Genomic DNA, 22486 nt, shown 5'->3' on the forward strand with positions numbered 1-22486 from the left:
GGTCCTTTCCAACCCCTAACATCCTGTGAGCCTCTGACTTGCTACCATGTAACTTTTGGATAGAATGTTCAATGTTCCCAGATGTTCCATGTAAAAAACCTCATTCAGCAGACCTTCCAAACCACAGCCTTTGGTGCAGCAAGGAATCAGGTGAGCAGCTAGACTGACCCACAGGATCAAAACCACTTATCTTAACTGGGAGAATTAAATCATTATACCTCGAGAACTTGGCCTCTCAGTTCCAACACTACTCTAACAAACTCTTTTTATCTTAGGTGCTGAAGCTACTGAAATTCCTTGAACTTTTTTCCCTTGAGCGTGGTCTTTGCCTTCAATTTTCCCCACTACTCCTCTGTTAGAACCCAGCAACCTTGTGACTTGCAGAGCAGACTACTCAACAAGCTTCCAATTTTTACCTTTATCTTTTGAAATTGTTGTTCCATGGTACGGAGACTTTTTTTAGCTTCATCATCTTTACCTTCAAGTTCTGTTTCTAACTTTTTTATTCTTCTCTCCAAAAAATCAACTGTGTTTGCTTTAGCTGAAGGATCATCAGTTTTCTCAGCAGCAGCAGCAGCATACATCAGAGCAGGCAAAGAATTTGGATACCTTCTTTTTAGAATTCCTTCCATTTCTCTGATCTAATCAAAAGGAAAACAGAAGTCAAAGAGAAAATAGTTCTGGTGAAAAATGAACTGATATAAATGACAGGATGTTAACAAAAGTCATCCACTTCCAGCTGGGTGCAGAAGGAAAACTAGAGATGCATATGCAGAGAGTTTTTTACATTGTTTCCATTTATGTTATAGTTACAGTGCAAGGCTCAATCTCTTGAGACCCTCTCGTGTCCAGAGGAGGGCCATGAAAATGATCAAGGGGTTGGAACACTTCTGCTACAATGACAGGCTGAGGGAGCTGGGGCTGTTCAGCCTGGAGAAGAAAAGGCTCCACGGAGACCAAATAACGACCTTCCAGTAGCTGAAGGGGGCCTACAATAAGGCTGGAGAGGAACTGTTTCCAAAGGCCTGCAGTGACAGGACAAGGGGCAATGGTTTGAAATTAGAGAAGAGTAGATTTAGATTGGATGTTAGGAACAAGTTCTTCACCATGAAGATGGTAGAGTGCTGGGACAGGTTGCCCAGAGAGGTGAAGATATTCAGGGCGAGGCTCAACAGGGCTCTGGGCAACCTGATCTAGTTGAGGATGTCCCTGCTGACTGCAGGGGACTTGGACTAGTTGACCTTTGGAGGTCCTTTCCAACCTAAGCCATCCTATGAGGCTTTGATTCTTTGATTAGAATACTGCAGAAGTTCTTTCCCATTTATCTCATGTCCCTATCAAATGAGCTGCCTTCTCCTAAAACTCAGAAAGGCCTACTTCCACCTGACTTTTCCTCAGTAGAAACAGATTTTAAGGTCTCTACTGCCCCAGTTTTCATGAATCTTGTAGGGATCCAGTAACATTTAAACCCCTACTCTTGAATCAACTTGGTTGAAATTGGTCATAATGGTAAGGGGTTACTGAACATAGACAGAAGGAGTCTGAGAAGATAAAGAGCAAGCTTGAGTGTGCTTTTGCCCTCTTTCCAAGAAGCTCTAAACAGTATTTTAACGTTAAAGGATTTAAAAAGGGTTACAGGCAAATAGCTTTTTAGAACACAGCAGCAGAAGAGCTACTGTAGCTTTTTGGAGTGTTCCATAGCCCAAGTTACTTTAGCATAATTTCATAAGCCAGGTTACTTTAACAGAAGGCTAATTTCAGTCCTTTATCCATATGAAAGAACTGGTTACTGTTGTAAGAGAACTCATCTGCAACTAAGGTTAAATGAAACAGTTCTATTGTTGCATACTTGTCGCTCCAGATCCTGAATTCTTTTGGCATCTGCTGCTCTGTCTCGCAAACGTTTCTTCTGCTGCACACACTGATCTCCAGCTTCAGCTCTGAGCTTCTCAACCTAGCCAATTTATGAGAAAACAAGACTGAGATACATACTGAGAGACACTGACCTGTAGTACAAAAGCACTGCAAACACACACAACATAAAAGTAGCATGGGGATGTGTGGTTGGAAGGCTGCAACTTGGAGAGGGACCTGGGGGTGCTGGTTGACAGTTGACTGAACGTGAGTCAGCAGTGTGCTGAGGTGGCCAAGAAAGCCACTGGCATCATGTCTTGGATTAGAAACTCTGTGACCAGCAGGGACTGGGAGGTGGTCATCCCCCTGTACTCAGCACTGGTGAGGCCACGCCTCGAGTACTGTGTTCAGTTCTGGGCCCCTCACTACAGGAAGGACATTGAGGTGCTGGAGTGTGTCCAGAGAAGGGCCACAAGGCTGGTGAAGGGCCTGGAGCACAGAGCCTATGAGGGATGTCTGAGACAGCTGGAGGTGTTCAGTCTGGAGAAGAGGAGGCTGAGGGGAGACCTCATCAATTCCTACAACTACCTGAAGGGAGGTTGGAGTGAGGAGGGGGCAGCCTCTTCTCCCTGGTATCAAGCAACAGGACCAGAGGAAACAGTTACAAGCTTCACCGGGGCAGGTTCAGGCTGGATATTAGGAAATATTTATTTGCAGAAAGAGTTTTCAAACATTGGAATGGTCTGCCCGGGGCAGTGCTGGAATCACCATCCCTGGAGATGTTTAAGCTGCATGTGGACCTGGCACTTTGGGATATGGTTTAGTGTTGACCCTTCAGTGCTGGGTCGAGGGTTGGACTGGATGATCTTTGAGGTCTCTTCCAAATGGATGTATTTTGTGATTCTGTGAGTTAAGAACTGGTAATAAGCAATGCTCTTTGCATTCCCATAAAGTCTTCAAAGCTTTTAACCTAAACCTGAATTTCCTGCCTTTATCTGCAACTATGAGATACTACACTTAGAGTAGTTGGAAGTATTCCTGTTTTGCTTTATCTCTCACACTGGCAAAGTTAGCACAAGCAGTGCTTTTATGCCAGCATAATTTGGTTAATTTGACTGTTTCTATGAAGTCAAAGCTTTTAACTGTTGGGGGTTTTTTGTGGTTTTTGTTTTCTTTTTTTTAACACCAGTTCACCCTGGAGAAACTGCAAATAAAAATATTTTTTCCTCAACATTATCATTCCTGTGAAATAAGTTTGATATGGTGGTGTTTAATGGGTCTCCTTCCCTGGCTGCTCCTTCAAAGCACCTCCTTCCACCTGTGGTATCTTTAACAAAACACTATGAAAAATTCCAAGATCATTTTATCACTGGTACACTGTTTTTAATTTCCATGTATCTTAAGTCAATTCTCCTGACAAGCAGGCAAGGCAAATCTCTGAGTTGCTCAAAATTCATGTATTAGTTTTGCTTGCTTTGGAATTTGAGTGTTTTGGCTTTTTTCTCCCTACCTCAGCAACTAGAGGATTTTTTTTTTTCTAAGAAAAAAAGAATTTTGGATCAGTACTTAAGAGAAAGAAATTAGTATTCTTTATGCTACAATAGTGTAAAAGAGAGAAACTGACAAGAGGGATGTTCCAAATTGTTAACATAACAAAGTATTTCCTTTTGTTAATCAATACAACTGCAGGTTTTAGGGAAACATACTACTTTTGTTTCCAGAAGCATCATTGATGTGTCCAATGCAAGTAAAACCAAGTTTTAAGCATTTGGCACTTGAAATTCTCACTGCATGTGCAGCAATAGCTATTTTGATAGGTAATATCTCTTCCCTATTTGATTTAAACCTTAAGGAATTCACATCTTAAAAACAAAAAAAACCCAAATCCACCCACCCCCCAAAAAAACCAACCAACCAACCAAACCAAACTATAAAAGGGGAGGGAGGAATGAGATTGTTATGGACATAATTACATTACACTCCTCATCATCACTGGAAAAGAAATAATTTAATCTTCTTAAATGAAGTTAGGTATGATCACCTCGAGTTTTAGTTTTTCAATTTCTTCTTTTGCATCTTTAAGGCGAGCTGCATCTCTGTCCAGAAGATCCTGATTTTCTGCATACCACTGAAGTCTCTTTTTCAAATGAGTAATTTCCTGTTTGTATGATTCTTCCATAACTTTAAACTCATAAGACTTCTCACCTAGAAGAATAAAACATCCTTAGTCTTCTTGCTTTTAGCAATTCTGTGCTGAAGAAGTAATTAGTCAACACCATCCTTCTCAGCACATTTCATATCTTTACTAATCCTGTTACTGCAGTGAAGTATTAAAACTATACCCTGATTAGGATCTCAAATGCAACAGTATTTGAAAATCAGAAAACTTTCCCTCATACCTGAAGGGGGTCTGCAGAAAAGCCAGGAAGGGACTTTTTACAAGGGCTTGTAGGGGTAGGACAAGAGGGAATTGGCTTGAAACTCGAGGAGGGTAGATTTAGACAAGATATTAGGAAGAAATTATTTACAATGAGGGCAGTGAGACTCTGGAACAGGTTGCCCATGTGAATTCCCTCTCCCTGGAGGTGTTCAGGGCCAGGCTGGATGAGGCCTTGAGCAACCTGGTCTAGTGGAGGGTGACCCTGCCCATGGCAGGGGGGTTGGAACTGGATGATCTTTAAGGTCTCTTCCATTATTCTATAATTCTATACATAGTAGTACTCAATGGTTCACAGTTTGCCATGGGAAGTATTGAAAACAGAATCCCAGGGGGATCTATTCTTGATGACATTCCAAAACACGTTTTCAGTAACCACATGCATGACAATATACTTAGATATGTATTGACCATACTCATTTAGGGATCAAACTTTTTGAGAAGAGACATGGAGGCAAACAGTACAAATCTGAGCTCCTGTGATGCCAGATACTGGAAGTGTAAGAGTCCAGTCTCTGGCCCTCTCTCACTAACAAAGCTAAAGTCAAACTGGAAAGAGTTCCAGTGAGAAAGCCAAAAGAAGTCACAAGGCTTAAGCTGTAGGCAACCAATGGACAAGATCTAAATAGGAGATACAACACAGTAAATCTTTTCTTATGAACAGAGTTGTCATGTAAATAGAATTGTCTGGGTTCTGTGCCCAGTGGGAGATTATCACGAAATCAAATTTAACAGGCAAGAACAAAGGGTTTGGCTGGCTAAAAGAAAAGGTTTTCTAACAGAGTGCCCTGTAGCTACTACCAGAAGTTGAGACAGTATTTGGAAATTGCCTGAATGCATCTGACTAAGTGATATTTTAATAAGAAACATGTTTTAGTCACGTATTTCTTTAGTGAATGTTGTGGGCTTAAGACTGGATGTCTTAACCACGGAGAAAAGTGCTCCAGGAGTACCAGAGAAGTACAAGGAGGTGGGCACAGGCAAGGGCAATCTTGGTTATTTCATCCCATCCTTCCTGCATCTCCCCTGTATAAGCAGACATTACAGCCTAGTCTGCCCTTTTCTCCCTCTCTCCTGCTCCCAGTGTGGGCCTTTATCTCTTGCTTGGTATTCTGGGGGATGTTTTAGGCCTTTCTGTGGCCTTGGCCATGTAGCAAATTTCATGCTATGCAATTCAGGCCTAGGTTTGAGGGGGGTCAGCAGGGAGGCATAGAGGGGGCACTGAGGCCTGCTTTTTGGCCTGGCTGGGGGGAAGGTTTTTGATGGCTGTGGTAAGCCCAGGTTGGAGAACTGAGCTGAGTCTGAATATGAATTTGTGTATTTTGTACTTTTGTATATATTTGTGAATAGTATTTATGGCAGGGGGGTTGGAACTAGATGATCCTTGTGGTCCCTTCCAACCCTGACTGATTCTATGATTTCCAGTTACATTTCTAATTCTGTGGAGTGTTTTTATTTTAATCTTTTGGGGAAGGTAAAATAGAATCATAGAATGGTCCAGGCTGGAAGGGATCTCCAAGAGTCATCCAAGTCCAACGTCCCTGCAGTCAGCAGGGACATCCCCAACTAGATCAGGTTGCCCAGGCCCTCATCAAGCCTCATCTTGAATGTCTCCAGGGAAGGAGCCTCAACCACCTCCCTGGGCAACCTGTTCCAGTGTTCCACCATCCTCATGGTGAAGAACTTCTTCCTGATATCCAGTCTAAATCTGCCCTTCTCTAGTTTGATGCCATTGCCCCTCGTCCTGTCTCTGCAGGCCTTTGTAAACAGTCTCTCTCCATCCTTCCTGTAGGCTCCCTTCAGGTACTGGGAGGCTGCTATCAGGTCTCCCTGGAGCCTCCTCCTCTCCAGGCTGAACACCCCCAGCTCCCTCAGCCTGCCCTCATAGCAGAGCTGCTCCAACCCCCTGATCATTTTCCTGGCACTCCTCTGGACCCTCTCCATCAGGTCCATGTCCTTCCTATATTGAGGGCTCCAGACCTGCACACAGTACTGCAGGTGAGGTCTCACCAGAGCAAAGTGGCAGAATCACCTCTCCGGATTTGCTGGCCACACATCTTTTGATGCAGCCCAGGACGTGATTGGCTTTCTGTCCACTCAAACCAAGACAGTGAACCACAGAGCAGAGAGAATTATTTAACAAAATGAAGTTGCTTTACCTGACGTGGAGGCAATCTGAACTTTTGCTATATCTCTCTCCTTCTTTGCTTGTCCCAAGTCTACCTCAAGAGCTTGCTTCTCTTGTTTGAGCCGCCTTATCTCTTCTTGTAATTTAGCTTCTTCCCTCTGAGTTTTAGATCAAAAGGTAAGACAAGAAAAAAAAAAATAACCACAAACTGCCATACAGAAAACCTGAATATGCTTTTTCACCAGGTTTTCTAGTTTTGTTTTTGCTAAGGCACAGCATGGTAAACCTTAAGGTTAAAAACACCCAAACAATAAAACTCCACACATATATTTTAATAAGCCTTACATGATTGTCTTAGAAGTAGAAAATATCTGCCTTTTGGGAGGGTCAGCAAGGAAAATGACTTATGTCTAAGAATTAAGACTGTATCTTAAATGGACAGATTTATTCTCCAACAGTTTAATTTACTACATTCTCTTTCTCACCACTTGCTGCGTGCACTCTGTGTTCTGTCTGTGTGATCACTAGCTAACTACAAGACTAAGTAGGATGACAAGTTTCAGCGTCAGCTTCTGATCATACTGATCAGTCATACTGATCCATAGGTACAAGGAGCAGCAACAGCAGGGGCTGAGGTTTTGGGGCTAGCCAGTAAATAGATGAAGTGCCTAGGGCCAGCAGTGGCCACACGTGCATGTGTTCGTGTCACTGCTGGAGAGCTATTGCTCTGATCTGCTGAACAGGATCAGTCTACATGCACTTCTCGAGTTTGCAAGGGTACTGTTTGCATTGCTGTGGTGTGAACAGAGGCACTGCTCTCTGTGCTGTGTGCTTGACTCTTACTGTTATCTTTCAGTGTCTTTCCATATTTGGTTCTTGTGTTAAGTCTCATTACAGGCTGCACCCTGCACGTTAGGACAGGGAAGCGTAGCAACGGCACCTATGAGGTTGGAACTAGGGAACTCCTAGAGAGCAAAAAAGTCAGACCAGGAATGGCTCTCCTGGTCTTCGATTCATTCAGATCCTTTTATCACCTACCTAACCATTTGGTTTGCTGTGGTTGGTTGTTTCCTGGTTTGTTTGTTTTGTTGTTTATTTGTTTTTTCCCCTAATAATAATAGCAATGAAAAAAAAGAAGCTTCAAAAATAAAAAGCAGCAGCTTTTAATTTCTACAACTGTCAGAGGAAGTATGTACCAGAACAGTCTCCACTTGCAGTGAGCAGAACAACAGAAGTTCCTGAAACCTTTAACATGAAGCTTGCTAAACATCCTCCATGAAAACTATAAGCAGCTATAAGACTACAAAAAGAGTTCTGTGAGTGAATAACAACCAATTCTTTTCACTCTGATTTTCTTTCCTGGAACTTACTTGGTACCAAGCTGGGATCAACTTCTGGGTATAGATGCACCATTATTTCTGCAAGCTCTCACAAGTTAGTTCAGAATTTGCAGTAAACATGGCAACACTGCACTTCTTTCAGTGAATCTCTGCTTTGGGGGACTTCTAGAGTTCATCAAATGAGGTACTTGTGATACACAAGTGTGGCAAATAATAGTGGATGGTCCACTACTTAATTTATATTACTAGTCTACAGTATGAAAAGTCATGCATTTCTTGGTGAGAACACATGAAAATGAGGCTTGGCATAAACCTACCTGTGCTGCTCGAAGCTCTGAAATCAATTCTGTGAAACTCCGATTTCTGGCTGGCTCAGAGTCCTGCATGATCCATGACTGGATGTTGTTAGTCTTCTCCATCTTTTCTCTATGTGGTGACAGCAAAAACATTCATGCAAAGCACTGCCTTGGTGTACTAACAGTGGCATACTACAACAGAAACACAACTACTCCTCCCTAATGGTGCTAGAAAGTCTGGAGAAAAGGTGGCTCTGAGGAGACATTTCAGGAGCCTTCCAGGGCCTGAAAGGAGGTCTGCAAGAAACCCAGGAAGGGACTTTTTAAAAGGGCTTGTAAACAAGAGGGAATGGATTGAAGCTTGAGGAGGGTATATTTAGACTGGATATTAGGAAGAAATTCTTCACAGTGAGGGTGGTGAGACACTGGAATAGGTTGCCCAGAGAGGTTATGGATACCCCCTTCCTGGAGGTGTTCAAGGCCAGGTTGGATGAGGCCGTGAGCAACTTGGTCCAGTGGAAGATATCCCTGTGCCTATGGAAGGGGGGTTGGAACTAGGTGATATTTAAGGTCCCTTCCAACACAAACCATTCTATGGATCTATAAAAGTCTATCTGTGCAGGCTTAAAGAAAGAAGCAACTCTGCAGTACATCTTTACACCAAAAAAAAAAATTCATCTGTGAGGTGAAGTCTGTTCACCTTGCACAAACCTGTTTGTTGGGTCTACACAAGGGAGGGAAACAAATCCTACTCTGCCTCAGTGGAACTCATCAACTACAAAAAAGATTTGTAAATCAGGAACACACACAATTGCTAGTTGTTTTTTTTTTCCTCATTACTAGCACAGTATACAAATCTTACAGGACCTACAGCGCAGTGAACTCAATGATTTCTCCACTACCAGGATCTCTTGGGACCCCGATTTACTATGTATCCTACAGCAGTATCAAAACATTTTGACATGTGAGCAGAGGCCTAATACCAAACCAAGTGTAGCATATGTATTACACTTCGATAAGAATAAGAATGTTTGAATTTTAGCACTGAAATAGTCCAAGTGAAAGATTTATAGCATTCCCACAGGTCTGCAAGATCAGCGAGATGACTAAGAACGAAGTGCTCATAATCAATGTAAATCTCAAAAGGAAAAAAACCAACCCAGACTCCCAGGGAACAGTGGAAAACATGCATCTGGCAGGCTCCACAGAGATTCATAAATAAAACTAATAAGCTCAGCTGAAAACTCCAGAGATTTTTAGGTTGCCTACCTTATGGCTATTAATTCAGACATTAAGCACTGATTTTCCTTAAACATTCGTTCCTCATTTTTTTTGTTTTGGCTCTGCAGCTCTTTCATTTGTTTGTATAACCTCTCATTTTCCTAAAGATGAAACAGACAAAGTTAAAGAATGTTCATAAATTACTGTTTTATCCACTTCAAAGCCAATTGTCTATGACTTGCATAGCTTGCCTGCTGAAACAGTGGAAGTAAATACTAAATGCTTTATTGCTAAGTTTCTAAAATGGATTTCTACTTTAATTATCTTTACGCTAAAGCAATACACAGTGACCTTTACAATCTTGCCCAAGTCTCTGCTCACTCTGGAGAACCTAGACCAGTTCCAGTAAGGGTGGTGAGACACTGGAACAGGTTGCCCAGGGAGGTTATGGATGCCACCTCCCTGGAAGTGTTCAAGGCTAGGTTGGATGAGGCCTTGAGCAACCGAATCACAGAATCAACCAGGTTGGAAAAGACCTCAGAGATCATCAAATCCAACCTATCACCCAACACCACCTGACAACTAAACCATGGCTCTAAGTGCCACATCCAACCTTTTTTTGAACATCTCCAGGAACAGTGACTGCACCACCTCCCTGGACAGCACATTCCAATGGCCAATAACTCTTTTTGTGATGAACTTTCTCCTCACCTCAAGCCTAAACTTCCCCTGGCGCAGCTTGAGACTGTGTCCTCTCATTCTGCCACTGGTTGCCTGGGAGAAGAGACCAACCCTCACCTGGCTACAACCTCCTTTCAGGTAGTTGTAGAGACCAATAAGGTCTTCCCTGAGCCTCCTCTTCTCCAGGCTAAACAACCCCAGTTCCCTCAACCTCTCCTCACAGGCCTAGTGGTCTAAGTCTAGTGGAAGGTGTCCCTGCCCATGGTAGGGGTGTTGGAACTAGATGATCTCTAAGATCCCTTCAAACCCAAACCATTCCATGAATCTATGAACTGTAGTCTAAAAGCATGTACCTAGATGGGTGCTGACAGATCAGAGCTCTTCCTGCCCAAATTCTGTGGACACAAACCATCACAGATACGAGATGTTCACAGCTATACTGACAGGACATTGTGCCTATACCAAGACATGGTATGGACACTGCTTAAACTAAATTAACTATTTGATTTTATAGCTGCAAGTATTCGAAATGATTATTAAGCTGGCATTACCTCTTTCTACACTTGACTAAGTGATACAAATCAGGCACACTGATAAGGCTTCTTTGAAATCAGCTGCTCAGATCCTGTGAAAAAATATTTTAAAAAGACAACCCTCCAGACTTCTGATAGGGCTTAAAAAGACTAGTTTTCTGTTACATTTGGTACAAACCATTTGTGGTTCCTTATTGGTCACACAGTACCTTCCAAGTCCTTCCATGAAAAGTCAGCATATTTTTTTACAATATAGAACAGAATTACACAGAATCACAGAATTGTCAAGGTTGGAAGGAACCCCAAGGATCATCTAGTTCCAACCCCCCTGCCATGGGCAGGGATCAGGTTGTTCAGAGCCACATCCAGCCTGGCCTTCAAAACCTCCAGGGATGGGGCTTCTACCACCTCCCTGGGCAACCCACTCCAGTCTCTCACCATCCTCATGGTGAAGAACTTATTCCTAACGTCTAATCAAAATCTCCCCTCTAGCTTGGATCCATTCCCCCTAGTCCTATCACTACCTAACACTCCGAAAAGTCCCTCCCCAGCTTTCTTGTAGGTCGCCTTCAGATACTGGAAGGCCACAAGAAGGTCTCCTTGGAGCCTTCTCTCCTCCAAAGTGAACAGCCCCAACTCTCTCAGTCTGTCCTCACAGGAGAGGTGCTCCAGCCCTCTGATCATCCTCATGGCCCTTCTCTGGACACATTCCAGCACAGATATATTGAGTCACAGAAACTAGATATACCTGCCCAAAACCCCTAGAAACTAGAAATAACTGCCCAAGCTAGACACCTGTGAAACACTTTTGAAATATACAGTGCATGTTTGCCATTCACACCTGAACTTCATCCCCTTTTTTAGATAGCAAGATAACTGTTTATAACAGAAAATAGTAGCCATGAAATAATTTTGGGTTTGCAACTGGCTAGAACAGCTTGATATACTGCATGGTATTACCTGTTGATAACCTTGAATAATGAACTCTTGGTCTTCAACTTCTTTTTGTATTTGTGCCAGTTTTTCTTCAGTGATAGGAGCTGCTTCTGTATGATGGGCCCATCTCTTCTCTTTAGTCAGCTCTTCCATACTCCTTAACTTTCAAAAAGAAAAAAGACACACAGTTAAATAAGAAAGTTTTGTTAGCAATGTGGAATTCTCCACAAGATTACACTTTCAGAATATAAACAGGTCAATCTTTTCATTAAGATGTGAAAGCAGCTCAATGAGCCAATCTTTATTCAAGTACTACAGGAGCACTACAAAACATGAACAACCTATAAAAAGTTGGGGAGAGATCAGTTTTATTCTTCCTCCTCTTTTCTCATCTATTGAGACAGGAGGGTATTGTGGAATAACACAGAGACAAAACATAACATTGAATAAAGCACCAAAGAGATAAACAATGTATCTCAACATACAGTGCCCATCTGTGGGTATCTGTTAACCTCTTGTTTTCTTTGTTTTAACACAAATGAGTTAAATTTTTGCAAAAAAAACCCAAACCAAACCATCTGCTGAATAACTCTCAAAATGTTACAGCCACTGTTCTGAGGGCTGCTGCTAGACACGTGCAGAGTGCATGATTCCTTAGCTGACCAAAACAATAACATTCCATGTGTGCCAAGAACTGGCACCCTTTGGTTGGAACATGCTGCAGAAGCCACCTCCTTGACATGCTGGCACCTCTTATTGGGAAAAGATTTTAGCTTAGGTATGTGGTTGGGTTTTATTGGTTAATTGATTGATTGATAGTAAAGAGTGTAAAAAACAGCCACTGCAAGCTATAAAGGGGACTGGGGGGCGGGTTAGGGCTTGTCTAGGGATGTCGGATATGGCTTCAGTTTAGGGATGCTGCTAGGGATATACTCAGGACTTCTATTTCTGTTAGCTGCTTTGTTTGTTAAGGGCTTCCAGGACTTCCTCTGTCAAGGACACTCTGAGACTCTGTAATGCTAGGGATTCTACCTTGCAGTAATAAAGGACTTTGGGAGGACTTCTGAGATCCTCTGCTCTCTGCATTTCTGGAATCTCGTTGCTATACAGCAACAGGGTTCGTGCACCGTTCGTCACCCAATGGCCCCCGAATCGCAGGAACAACAAAAATAGCAAACCAAAGGAACTCAGGAATTTGGGAAAAAAAAAAAAAAAAAAAGATCATGTGTTCTGAGCAGTAAATGTAGCAGCAGGCATGCATTCACACACTAGAAGTCTGTGTGTAAATCTGGATTTTCTGCTCATTTAACAACTCCTGTAAAATACCATTAAATTTTCAGCAGCAGTGTTTCTCCTGTTGTACAGTAATGGGATACAAGGCGATAAAATACCTTACTCTGAAGAACATAGTTTTCCTGACCCAGCCGAGAAAGTTCTTTTCCATGCTCTGTTTTCAACTCTACTATCTTGGTCTCCAGCTCTTTCTCCTTCTGTGAAACCCTGCTGGTTAGCTGTTGAATCAAATCATTAGCTGTGTTCAGGTCCTCCTCTGCGACTTGCAATCGTTTGAGCAAATACAATTCTCTGTCGCAGCTTTTGGTAGGAGAAAAAGATAAATCCTAATGAAGAGGTAAAAAAAAAATAAATCAGAGAAACATTGAAATGACTTGTTTATCCAAAATTCCACTCAGCAGTTTTATTTAACTGGGTGGTCTAGTTCTTAAAAACCACAGAAGGCACTTGAAAATAAAAAACAAACCAACAAACAAAACTCCCCAACATTCTACAGCAAAACAACCTGCATTTACTTTACTGAGCTACTTTCTTACTTCCAAAATACATGAGGAAAACAAGACCAAAAAAAACCAGTGAAAACCACACAACTCTCATATGAGAGCCACTACTAGAATTATTCTGCCTCTTACTTTTTGAAAAGCAATAACGTATTCAATGATTAATTCTTTATACAGTTTCTAAAGGAAAAAAATCCATCATGGCACTGCAGATTCAGTTATCTTGAAGAAGTCAGAAGATACTATTAAGTATTCAAAGTATTCTCCATCTTGAAGAAGCCAGAAGATTATTAAATATTCAGTGCAATGCAAAGAGAAAAAAGAACCCAAACAGTAGTGCTATTTAACATTCATAACAGAATACTTTTTAAAGTTTAATTTAAAATTTTCCCCTTTCCTAGCACAAATGAGTATTTTTTAGAAATTAATAAGCATTCCAACTTTAACTACATAGAACCAACTAAGTAATAGAATTATGCAAGCAACTGAAAAGCAGTATGATTATACTTGCATCTTTTAAAAGCAAAACATAATAGTTGATTAAAGGGAAGTCTTTATTCAAGATTTCAGCCTCTAACAATCTTGTGACAGTTATTACAAGGAAGAAGCTCCATGGAGAAAGACCTTGGAGACCTAGTGGACAGTAAGTTATCCAAGGGACAGCAATGTGCCCTTGTGGCCAAGAGAGCCAATGGTATCCAGGGGTGCATTAAGAAAAGTGTGTCCAGCAGGTCCAGGGTGGTTCTTCTCCTGCTCTACTCTACCCCAGAGAGACGACACCTGGGATATTGTGTTCAATTTTGGGCTCCCCAGTTCAAGAGAGACAGGGACCTGCTGGAGAGAATCCAACAGAGAGCCACGAGGATGACTGCGACTTGAATATCGCTCCTACAAAGAAAGGCTGAGAGCCCTGGGGCTGTTTAGTCTTGAGAAGAGAAGGTTGAGAGTGGATCTGACCAATGTCTATCAATATCTGAGACATGGGTGTCAAGATGAATGTGCCAGTCTCTTTCTGGTGGTGTCCAGTAACAGGACAAGAACAATAGATACAAGCTACAACACAGGACGTTCCACCTCAGTATGAGGAGAAAGTTCTTTATGGTGAGGGTGACAGAGCACTGGAACAGGATGCCCAGAAAGGCTGTGGAGTATCCTTCTCTGGAGGCTCCCAAAACCCACCTGGATTCATTCCTGTGTGGCCTGCCCTAGGTGACCCTGCTTTGGCAGGGGGCTTGAACTAGATGATTTCTGGAGGTCTCTTACAACCCCTACCATTCTATGATTCTACAGTTCTATGATTAAAACAGGCTTGGCAAACAAAGCTGTACAAACTACAATTAGGAGCATCACTCTTCATTACTTACATGCTGATATTGCTTGCAATAATCCACAGTCTGGTGTCCAAGATTATTAACAACTGATTGGGCAGACAAAGCTCTGTTAATACTTCCCTTCGAGGCTGGTTCATTTGTTGCAGATTTTATTATCCTAGTAGCAAACAAGGCTTCTTCATTTAGGCAGAAAGTAAAAATAGAACAAAATTAAATTGTTTAATGCCCTTTCAAAAATTCTATTAATGTCATCCATCTCTTAGGCATAAAACTTATTTTACAGCCTGAATTTTCAACTAATTATAGAAACTTGAGAGCAATGAGAAAATGTTTTCTTTTTTTTCATTATTATTTTTTAAGTAAGGAACTGATAAAACCCAAGGGAACAACTGAAAAAATGTAGCTGGATAAACAAATCCTTCATGAAACAAGGATAACCTCAGCTCTCTGCTTAATTGGCCAGTTACCAAAGTATACAGTATATTTCAAGCTACAGTGGAAAAAAAGACATAGCAATTTTAAAAAATGGACTTTGGAGTGCAGTCAGCAAACAAAGACATGCAACATCTATGTGGAACAACTTGACTGGAGATTAAAAATCACAGAATCACAGAAAAGTTTTCCCTAGAGAGCAATTATCATACATGGAACTATTCACACCTCAGTCTTCTGCAGTACAGAAAGTAACTACGTCTCTGCTTATAGCAATTTAGGCTAAGGGCACCTGCTGGAGAGAATCCAACAGAGAGCCACAAGGATGATTAGTGGACTTGAGCACCTCCTCTACAAAGAGAGACTGAGAGACCTGGGGCTGCTTGGTCTTGAGAAAGCTGAGAGGGGATCACAGAAATATCTACAAATATCTGAGGGGTGGGTGTCAAGTGGAGGGGGCCAGGCTCTTTTTGGTGGTGCACACTAATAAGACAAGGAACAATGGATACACACTTGAATATAGAAGGTTTCACCTCAACATTAGGAGAAACTTCTTTCCAGTGAGGGTGACAGAGCACTGGAACAGGCTGCCCAGAGAGGTTGTGGAGTCTCCTTCTCTGGAGGCTTTCCAAACCCACCTGGATGCATTCCTGTGCAGACTACCCCACGTGATCCTGCTTTGGCAGTGGGTTGTACTCAATGATCTCTGGAGGTCCCTTTCAACTTCTAATGTTTTGTGATTCTTTGACTTCCCAAATCCAAAACTTCCCCTCACAAAAGTGCTCCCTTAGCACTGATGAGGGGGATTGCTTCATTCAATGCTATTCTCTTAGAGGACCCTGCAGAAGACATTCCAGTGAGATTAACTTCTGCAGTTACTTGAAGCTGCTATGGGGAATGGTTATACCTAGAGATGGGAGAACATGTTGGAACGAGGCTAATGGCCTCATTTTTTTGGGACTCACCATCTACGTCACCACCACCATCTGGCTGTACACTTCCAAGCACTGCAATGAGGAACTAAGGCCCCTGAATTCGACAGCTGCCACTGAAACATCTCCCTAAAACAGCCAATATAACCCTAAACCACTTTCCCCAACATTACTTGCAGGGTTTTTAAAAGCATTACATGCTAAAAGTGTGCTAAAACCTGGGCAGCTGTAGAGTTAATTTCCTGTGCCTCAGATGGCAAACATTGCCTGCAAAGGCTCTAGACTGAATTATTGACAAGTAACTGAATAGGAGCAAGCAGTGTGCCCAGGTGGCCAAGAAAGCCAAAGGCAGCCTGGCTGGGATTAGAAATGCTGTGTCCAGCAGCAGTAGGGAAGTGGTTGTTCCCTTGGACTCAGCTCTGGTGAGGCCACACCTTGAGTACTGTGTTCAGTTTTGGGCACTTCAATACAAGAGAGATGTGGAGGTGCAGTGCTGGATGCAGGAGCCAGTGCAGAGGAGGGCAAGGAAGCTGGGGAAGGGCCTGGAGAATAAATCTGATGAAGAGTGACTGAAGGAGCTGGGGATGGTTAGTTTGAAAAAAAGAAAGCTGAGGAGAGACCTCATTCTCTACAACTAACTGAAAGGATGTTGTGGAGAGGCTGGTGCTGGTCTCTTATCACATGGAATTAGTGATAGAACAAGAGGGAATGGCCTCAAGCTGTGACTGGGTAGGTTTAGACTGGACAGTAGGAAAAAAAATTTCATGGAAAGAGTGGTGAGGCATTGGAATGTGCTGCTCAGGGAGGTCTTTAAGTCCCCTACCCTGCATGTGTTTAAAGGTGGTTTGGATGTGGTACTCAGAGATATGGTTTAGGGGTGAACCTTGTAGAGTAGGGTTCTCGGATGGACTTGATGGTCTTGAGGGTCTTTTCCAACCTGAATGTTTCTGTGATTCTGTGATCTCAGGAAATTCTTCAGGTTTCACCCCAAAATAAAGCAGTCCAGTCCTTTACTTCCAACTCTGGCTTGGAAGTCCAACAGGACTAAACTGATGTTCTCTGTATTGTTACAAGAGACATGAATAGAAAACAGGACTTTCTTTTTAGTGCTTTCTTTGTACTCTAGGAAAGCAAAGATAAAAAGAAGCACCCAAGAACAGAAAATTGGCACCACATGCAGTAGTTAATGTGTCAGCAAATCTTTGCAATGAAAGATGCCATTTTTAGATACTTATTTTTGAACACCAGCTTTTTCTGTTGCTTTGGTCCTACTGGTGAACAACAGTTAGGTCTCAAACATAGTGATGGTATGAATGGAAGTGAAACAAGACTACAGTTCAAAGCTTTACTTAAAAGTCTCTCTTCCAGCAACTCCATGCTGATACAGAAAAAAAACAAATCAGCAATTAATAGCATTCGGCTTTAAGATTTCTTCTACATTTTGAAATTTATGTTCAACACAAAGCATGAAGAGGAAAGCTCTTTGGCTTTTAAACTCAGATTTCTTATGATGCAATTACCTTTAGATTTTGATCTATCTGCAGGACTTTTGGCTTTCACGATGGTCTTTTTGAAAGTTTCCCTTGGTGTTTTCTTTTCATTTGCTGGAAAAGACTGTTTTGAGGGTGAAGAGGGTTTCCCATACCCAGAACTTCTAATCACCCCATGAGGACCATACAAAGGTTTCTTTTTATGTAAAGCTGCTGGACTTCTGATATTCCTGTTTAACATGGGTTTAGTTGGCATTGATCCTGATCTTTCATTCTTCAAGGAATGAGATTGAAGACCCTGTAATAGAACATGTTTGTTTAAAACAAGTTCAAGTTTTAGGCCCCAGTGTGATCTGAAGGTAGCTTTTTACTACTAAAAGGACATAGAACCAGTTACCAGGGCTGCAGGAATCATCATTTTTACCCAAATTAATAGTATGTTATTTTGCAGAGTTTTACTACTTCAGAAGCTTACATAGTGCAAGTATCTTGTCCTGGCCCTGTTTAAATTTTCTGTTAAGTGGTGTGACATTACAGAACCTTTACCTTACCAGAGTAGGTAGCTCATGACTGATGGCTAATCACCTGAACAGAAAGACTCAGTGAAAAAGAAAGGAACAGTGCAGGCAGAAGACCCCTGCTAAACTTCATCATCAAAAACAGAGCACACAACCTAAAACCAGCAAATGGGAAAGCCTAGACTGTTTGCCATGGTGGAAAATCCACCAGGATGAATCAGCCAAAGAAACCCACCTCTCTCCCTGCAACTCCTTGCAGACAGAATAAGGGATTGCCTTAAGGAGTGTGGTGCTAATTTAGGGGATGCAAGGAGAAGAGAATTTGGGGATGTAAGGAGAAGATTTGGAATTATGTAAATCTTGTTCTGGTATGTTTGAGAAGGTGCAAAACTTACAGGATGTCTAGGGGAAGGACAAAATCTAGGTAAAGCGAGATTTTAAGGTGGATCAGATAGGTACAAATGTAGGAAGTAGAAAATAAGATTAAACAAGTTGGCAATACCACCAGATTACTGGTCAGCACACCTGTCCAACACCTACACTGATCATTGCAGTCTCTCCTATATTCCTATTAAACTGTATTTCTAACTGGTTTCTTTGTATGTATGGTCTCTATTCTGAGTCTGTGTGTGTTCATACACATCCCCTCAATGGTAACACATCCTCAGACTTGCTACTAGCTTGAGGTGGAGAGACAGAACTGCAGCAGCCTTGCACATACTGGGCTGGGACAGAAAGAAATCTGCTGGTCCCACAGTCCACTGGATTGGGCTACCTCTAACAACAGCAATGGTAACAGGAGTTTCAAGAAAAACAGCATCAGTCTCTCGATTTCTAAACATCAGAGCATAATGAATCAAATGACAGGCAGTCTAAAACTATACACATTTAAAATGTATTTCTATATGGTAAAAATCTGATTGATATCACTTACTTGTTTAGCTTTGCTGCCTTGTGAAAGCAGAGAGGCTTGTACTATTTTTTCTCTTAGTACATCAGGCTGCACTTCACTGGTCTGAATTTCTTTCTCAGTTGCCCTCTGAATGTTATCATCACTCACAGCTCTCTGTAGAAGGTTGCTCTCTTCTCTATTAAATTTTTCAATTGAGTTTGTCTCCCAAACTGCATTATTCTGGTGCTCCTCAAGGGGCGAGTGGCTGATGAGGTCATTTACTGTGCTGTCTACCAGTTTCACAAGACTACAAGAAAAAAATACAGAATAAAACTTTTGCCCTTTGCTTTCCTAGCACTCTGGAGAAAGTGGGGCATCTCTCCTTTAGGTATCAGCTGTGAAGACTGCTGTGTTTCAAAGAGCCACTAGGCTTCTTTTAAGAACAACCCTGCAGACGTATTTATACAGATTCACTTCCAAAGCCATTTCCCAGTAGTGACTGTTTTTATGGAGGCACCAAACTCAGCTACAAGATGAACACCTGCAAGCATGCAATTAATGCTAATAAAACAATGAATGGTAATTTCTGCTGAGTGCTGCTACATGATAAGCTCCCAAAATTCATTTGCTAAGCATAAGCTATTCTGACAGTTCCAGGACCTAGGCTTTCAGCTTCAGACAACAGTTGGAGCAAACCCGAAGGAAATATGGAACACAGGTTAGTAAGAATCAAGAGAACAAGCAGAAAAAGAGGATTTGATCTTAGATTATGGAGGTTAGAGAGTTAGGATAGGATGTGGGCTGAAATCCATATATATGGGGGTAGGGAAAGAGCAGAAGACTGGGAAAGCAAAGTTGTGGCAAACATTGATGCTTATCAATTAAAAAAAGGGAATCCTTGGTCTGAACCAATTAGCCTACATATTCATTTTACAATGCACTGCAAATGTTTTAATGCCAGTGCAAGTCACAATGAAATTTCATTATTTAATTAGGCAAAAACATAGCTGAGTCATTTACTAAGCTGTTTTTCACAATTAGTTAATGGACTTAAGTTACTACAACAATTCTTAAAAAGCACTCTGGAATAAATACCTTTCAGGCTCCACATGAAAACTTCTGACATTAAATGAATGTCCTTTAATTGGTTTCATCAACTCTTCCACAGTAGGCAAATCTAATTTGTACAAAATAAAGAAAAAATAAACCAACCAAACTCTGCTCTGGTGAGACCTCGCTTGAAGTACTGTGTATAGGAAGGACAAGGATCTGATGAAGTGGGTCCAGAGGAGGGCCATGAAAATGATCATGGGGTTGGAGCACCTCTGCTATGAGGACAGGCTGAGGGACCTGGGGATGTTCAGCCTGGAGAAGAAGAGGCTCTGGGGAGACCTAATAGCAGCCTCCCAGTACCTGAAGGGGGCCTACAGGAAGGCTGGAGAGAGACTGTTTACAAAGGCCTGCAGTGACAGGACAAGGGGCAATGGCTTCAAACTAGAGAAGAGCAGACTTAGATTGGATGTTAGGAGCAAGTTCTTTACTATGAGGGTGGTGGAACACTGGAATGGGTTGCCCAGGGAGGTGGTTGGGACCTCTTCCCTAGAGATATTCAAGGTGAGGCTCAGTGGGGCCCTGGGCAACCTGGTCTGGTTGGGGGCATCCCTGCTGACTGTGGAGAGGTCAGACTGGATGACCTTTGGAGGTCCCTTCTGGCCCAGACTATTCTATGATACCTTAGGAAAATAAAAATTGTTTAAATGAAATATTTTTAAATGCCCTAAGTGGAGTATTAAAGACATAAGCAGTTAACTCATCATTACATGATTGCACAAAACATGCATTTGAGGTATTTACCTGATTCAGCAGTTGACATGTTTTTTAAGCAGATGTCATTGGTTTGTGAAACACCTTGCACTAAGCATTCTGAGGCTGCCACTGCAGAATCCTGCAGTTTCTGCTCATCAGTGTCTCCCAAAGACTGATCAATATGACGGTAGGCTTGGTGCAACGCCTCCATGTCACTGGTGGTTTGTCCATAGGAAGTGCCTGAAAAAAAAAAAAAGCAGGCTCATGAGAGAATCATAGAATTGTCAAGGTGGGAAGGGACCCTCATCTAGTTCAAATTCCCCTGACATGGGCAGGGATACCTCACACTAGATCGGGTTGCTCAGAGCCACATCCAGCCTGGCCTTAAAATCTTCCAGGAATGGGGCTTCCACCACCTCCCTGGGCAACCTGTTCCAGTGTATCACCATCCTCATGGTGAAGAACTTATTCCTAACACCTCATCTAAATCTCCCCTCCTCTAGCTTGGATCCATTCCTCCTAGTCCTGTTACCACCCAACATCCTAAAAAGTCCCTAACCACCTTTCTTGTAGCCCTCTTCAGATACTGGAAGGCCACAATAAGGTCTCCTTGGAGCCTTCTCCTCTCCAGACTGAACAGCCCCAACTCTCTCAGTCTGTCTCCATAGGAGAGGAGCTCCAGCCCTCTGATCATCCTGGTGGCCCTTCTCTGGACATGTTTCAGCACGCCCAGATCTTTCTTGTAATAGGGGCTGCAGAACTGGACACAGTACTCCAGGTGGGGTCTCACCAGAGTGGAGTAGAGGGGGAGAATCACCTCCCTTGACCTGCTGCCCACACTTTTCTTGATGTAGCCCAGGATATAATTGGCTTTCTGGGCTACAAGTCCACACTGGTGGCTCATATTGAGCTTCTCATCTACCAGCACCCCCAAGTCCTTTTCTTCAGAGCTGCTCTCAAGCCACTCACTGCCCAGCCTATATCAGTGCTTGTTATTGCCCCAACCCAGATGCAGGACCTTGCACTTGGTCTTGTTGAACTTCATGAGGCTGGCATGGGCCCACCTCTCCAGTCTGTCAAGGTCCCTCTGGATGGATCCCTTCTCTCCAGCATGCCTGCTGCACCACACAGCTTGGCTCCAACAGGGAACTTGCTGAGGGTGCACTCAATGCCACTGTCCATGTCGGCGACACTACAGGATTTTCTGTTCTGGGAAACACCCCACTGGACCCTGTGCTTCAGTTACTAGTGTGGTCTGTTAGGTGATGACAGACATTCCAGTTATGAAAAAAAAATATTGGACAATCTCTCTTTTTACTACAAAAATAAACAGTTGCCATGTTAATTAGTAGCACATACTAAATAGTCTCATCTACAGTTTGCATGCCTCTCCACCCCTCTCCCCACCTCAGTATTTTATCAGCACTAAAACTTCAACAGCATGGGATGTAACTATTTTACCAGATACCATCAGAGCCATGCTCTGCATATAAATGGCATACACCTTTGTACAAAGTTTTAGGAGAGAATGTGTTTTATAACTGTTACACTTTTAATTGTAAGTATTTCCAGAGGATTGGAGCCTAGGGAATGGACAGCCCATAGGGGCTGGACAGAATAACGCTGGATAAATTTATCTCATCCCATTGGACTGCAGGATTTCTTATATTCTGCAGCACAAGGGTGTTTCTTTCTCTCTCTGGGCTGCCTCTAGCTTGCTTCTTGCTTCTCTGTTCTGCCTGTGACCTTGCATGCTGCCTGGCTGATTTCTGTTTGGGTAAGGTACAGCACAGTAGAGAGGTAACTTGGGCTGGCTGTAATACAGCCCTCTGGACTCTTTTGTGTCCAGGGTGGGCAGAGAGAAAG

General features: G+C 42.4%; 1 protein-coding gene across 1 annotated transcript in view; it reads right to left on the minus strand.

The window, feature by feature from the left end:
* CEP162 (centrosomal protein 162) overlaps window positions 1–22486 on the minus strand; it is a 61905-nt gene that overhangs the window by 12694 nt on the left and 26725 nt on the right. The window contains exons 11-23 of the mRNA XM_054398300.1: window positions 20669–20860; window positions 19910–19991; window positions 18857–19121; window positions 17435–17702; window positions 14584–14726; window positions 12818–13045; window positions 11451–11588; window positions 9325–9437; window positions 8077–8185; window positions 6451–6577; window positions 3896–4059; window positions 1850–1954; window positions 417–641 (exon numbers count right to left, since the gene is read on the minus strand). Coding sequence (XP_054254275.1) covers window positions 417–641; window positions 1850–1954; window positions 3896–4059; window positions 6451–6577; window positions 8077–8185; window positions 9325–9437; window positions 11451–11588; window positions 12818–13045; window positions 14584–14726; window positions 17435–17702; window positions 18857–19121; window positions 19910–19991; window positions 20669–20860 — 2159 coding nt within the window. The remainder of the gene's footprint in view (window positions 1–416; window positions 642–1849; window positions 1955–3895; window positions 4060–6450; window positions 6578–8076; window positions 8186–9324; window positions 9438–11450; window positions 11589–12817; window positions 13046–14583; window positions 14727–17434; window positions 17703–18856; window positions 19122–19909; window positions 19992–20668; window positions 20861–22486) is intronic.

This window comes from Indicator indicator, chromosome 2, assembly GCF_027791375.1.
Source record: "Indicator indicator isolate 239-I01 chromosome 2, UM_Iind_1.1, whole genome shotgun sequence".
NCBI classification, from domain to species: Eukaryota; Metazoa; Chordata; class Aves; order Piciformes; family Indicatoridae; genus Indicator; species Indicator indicator.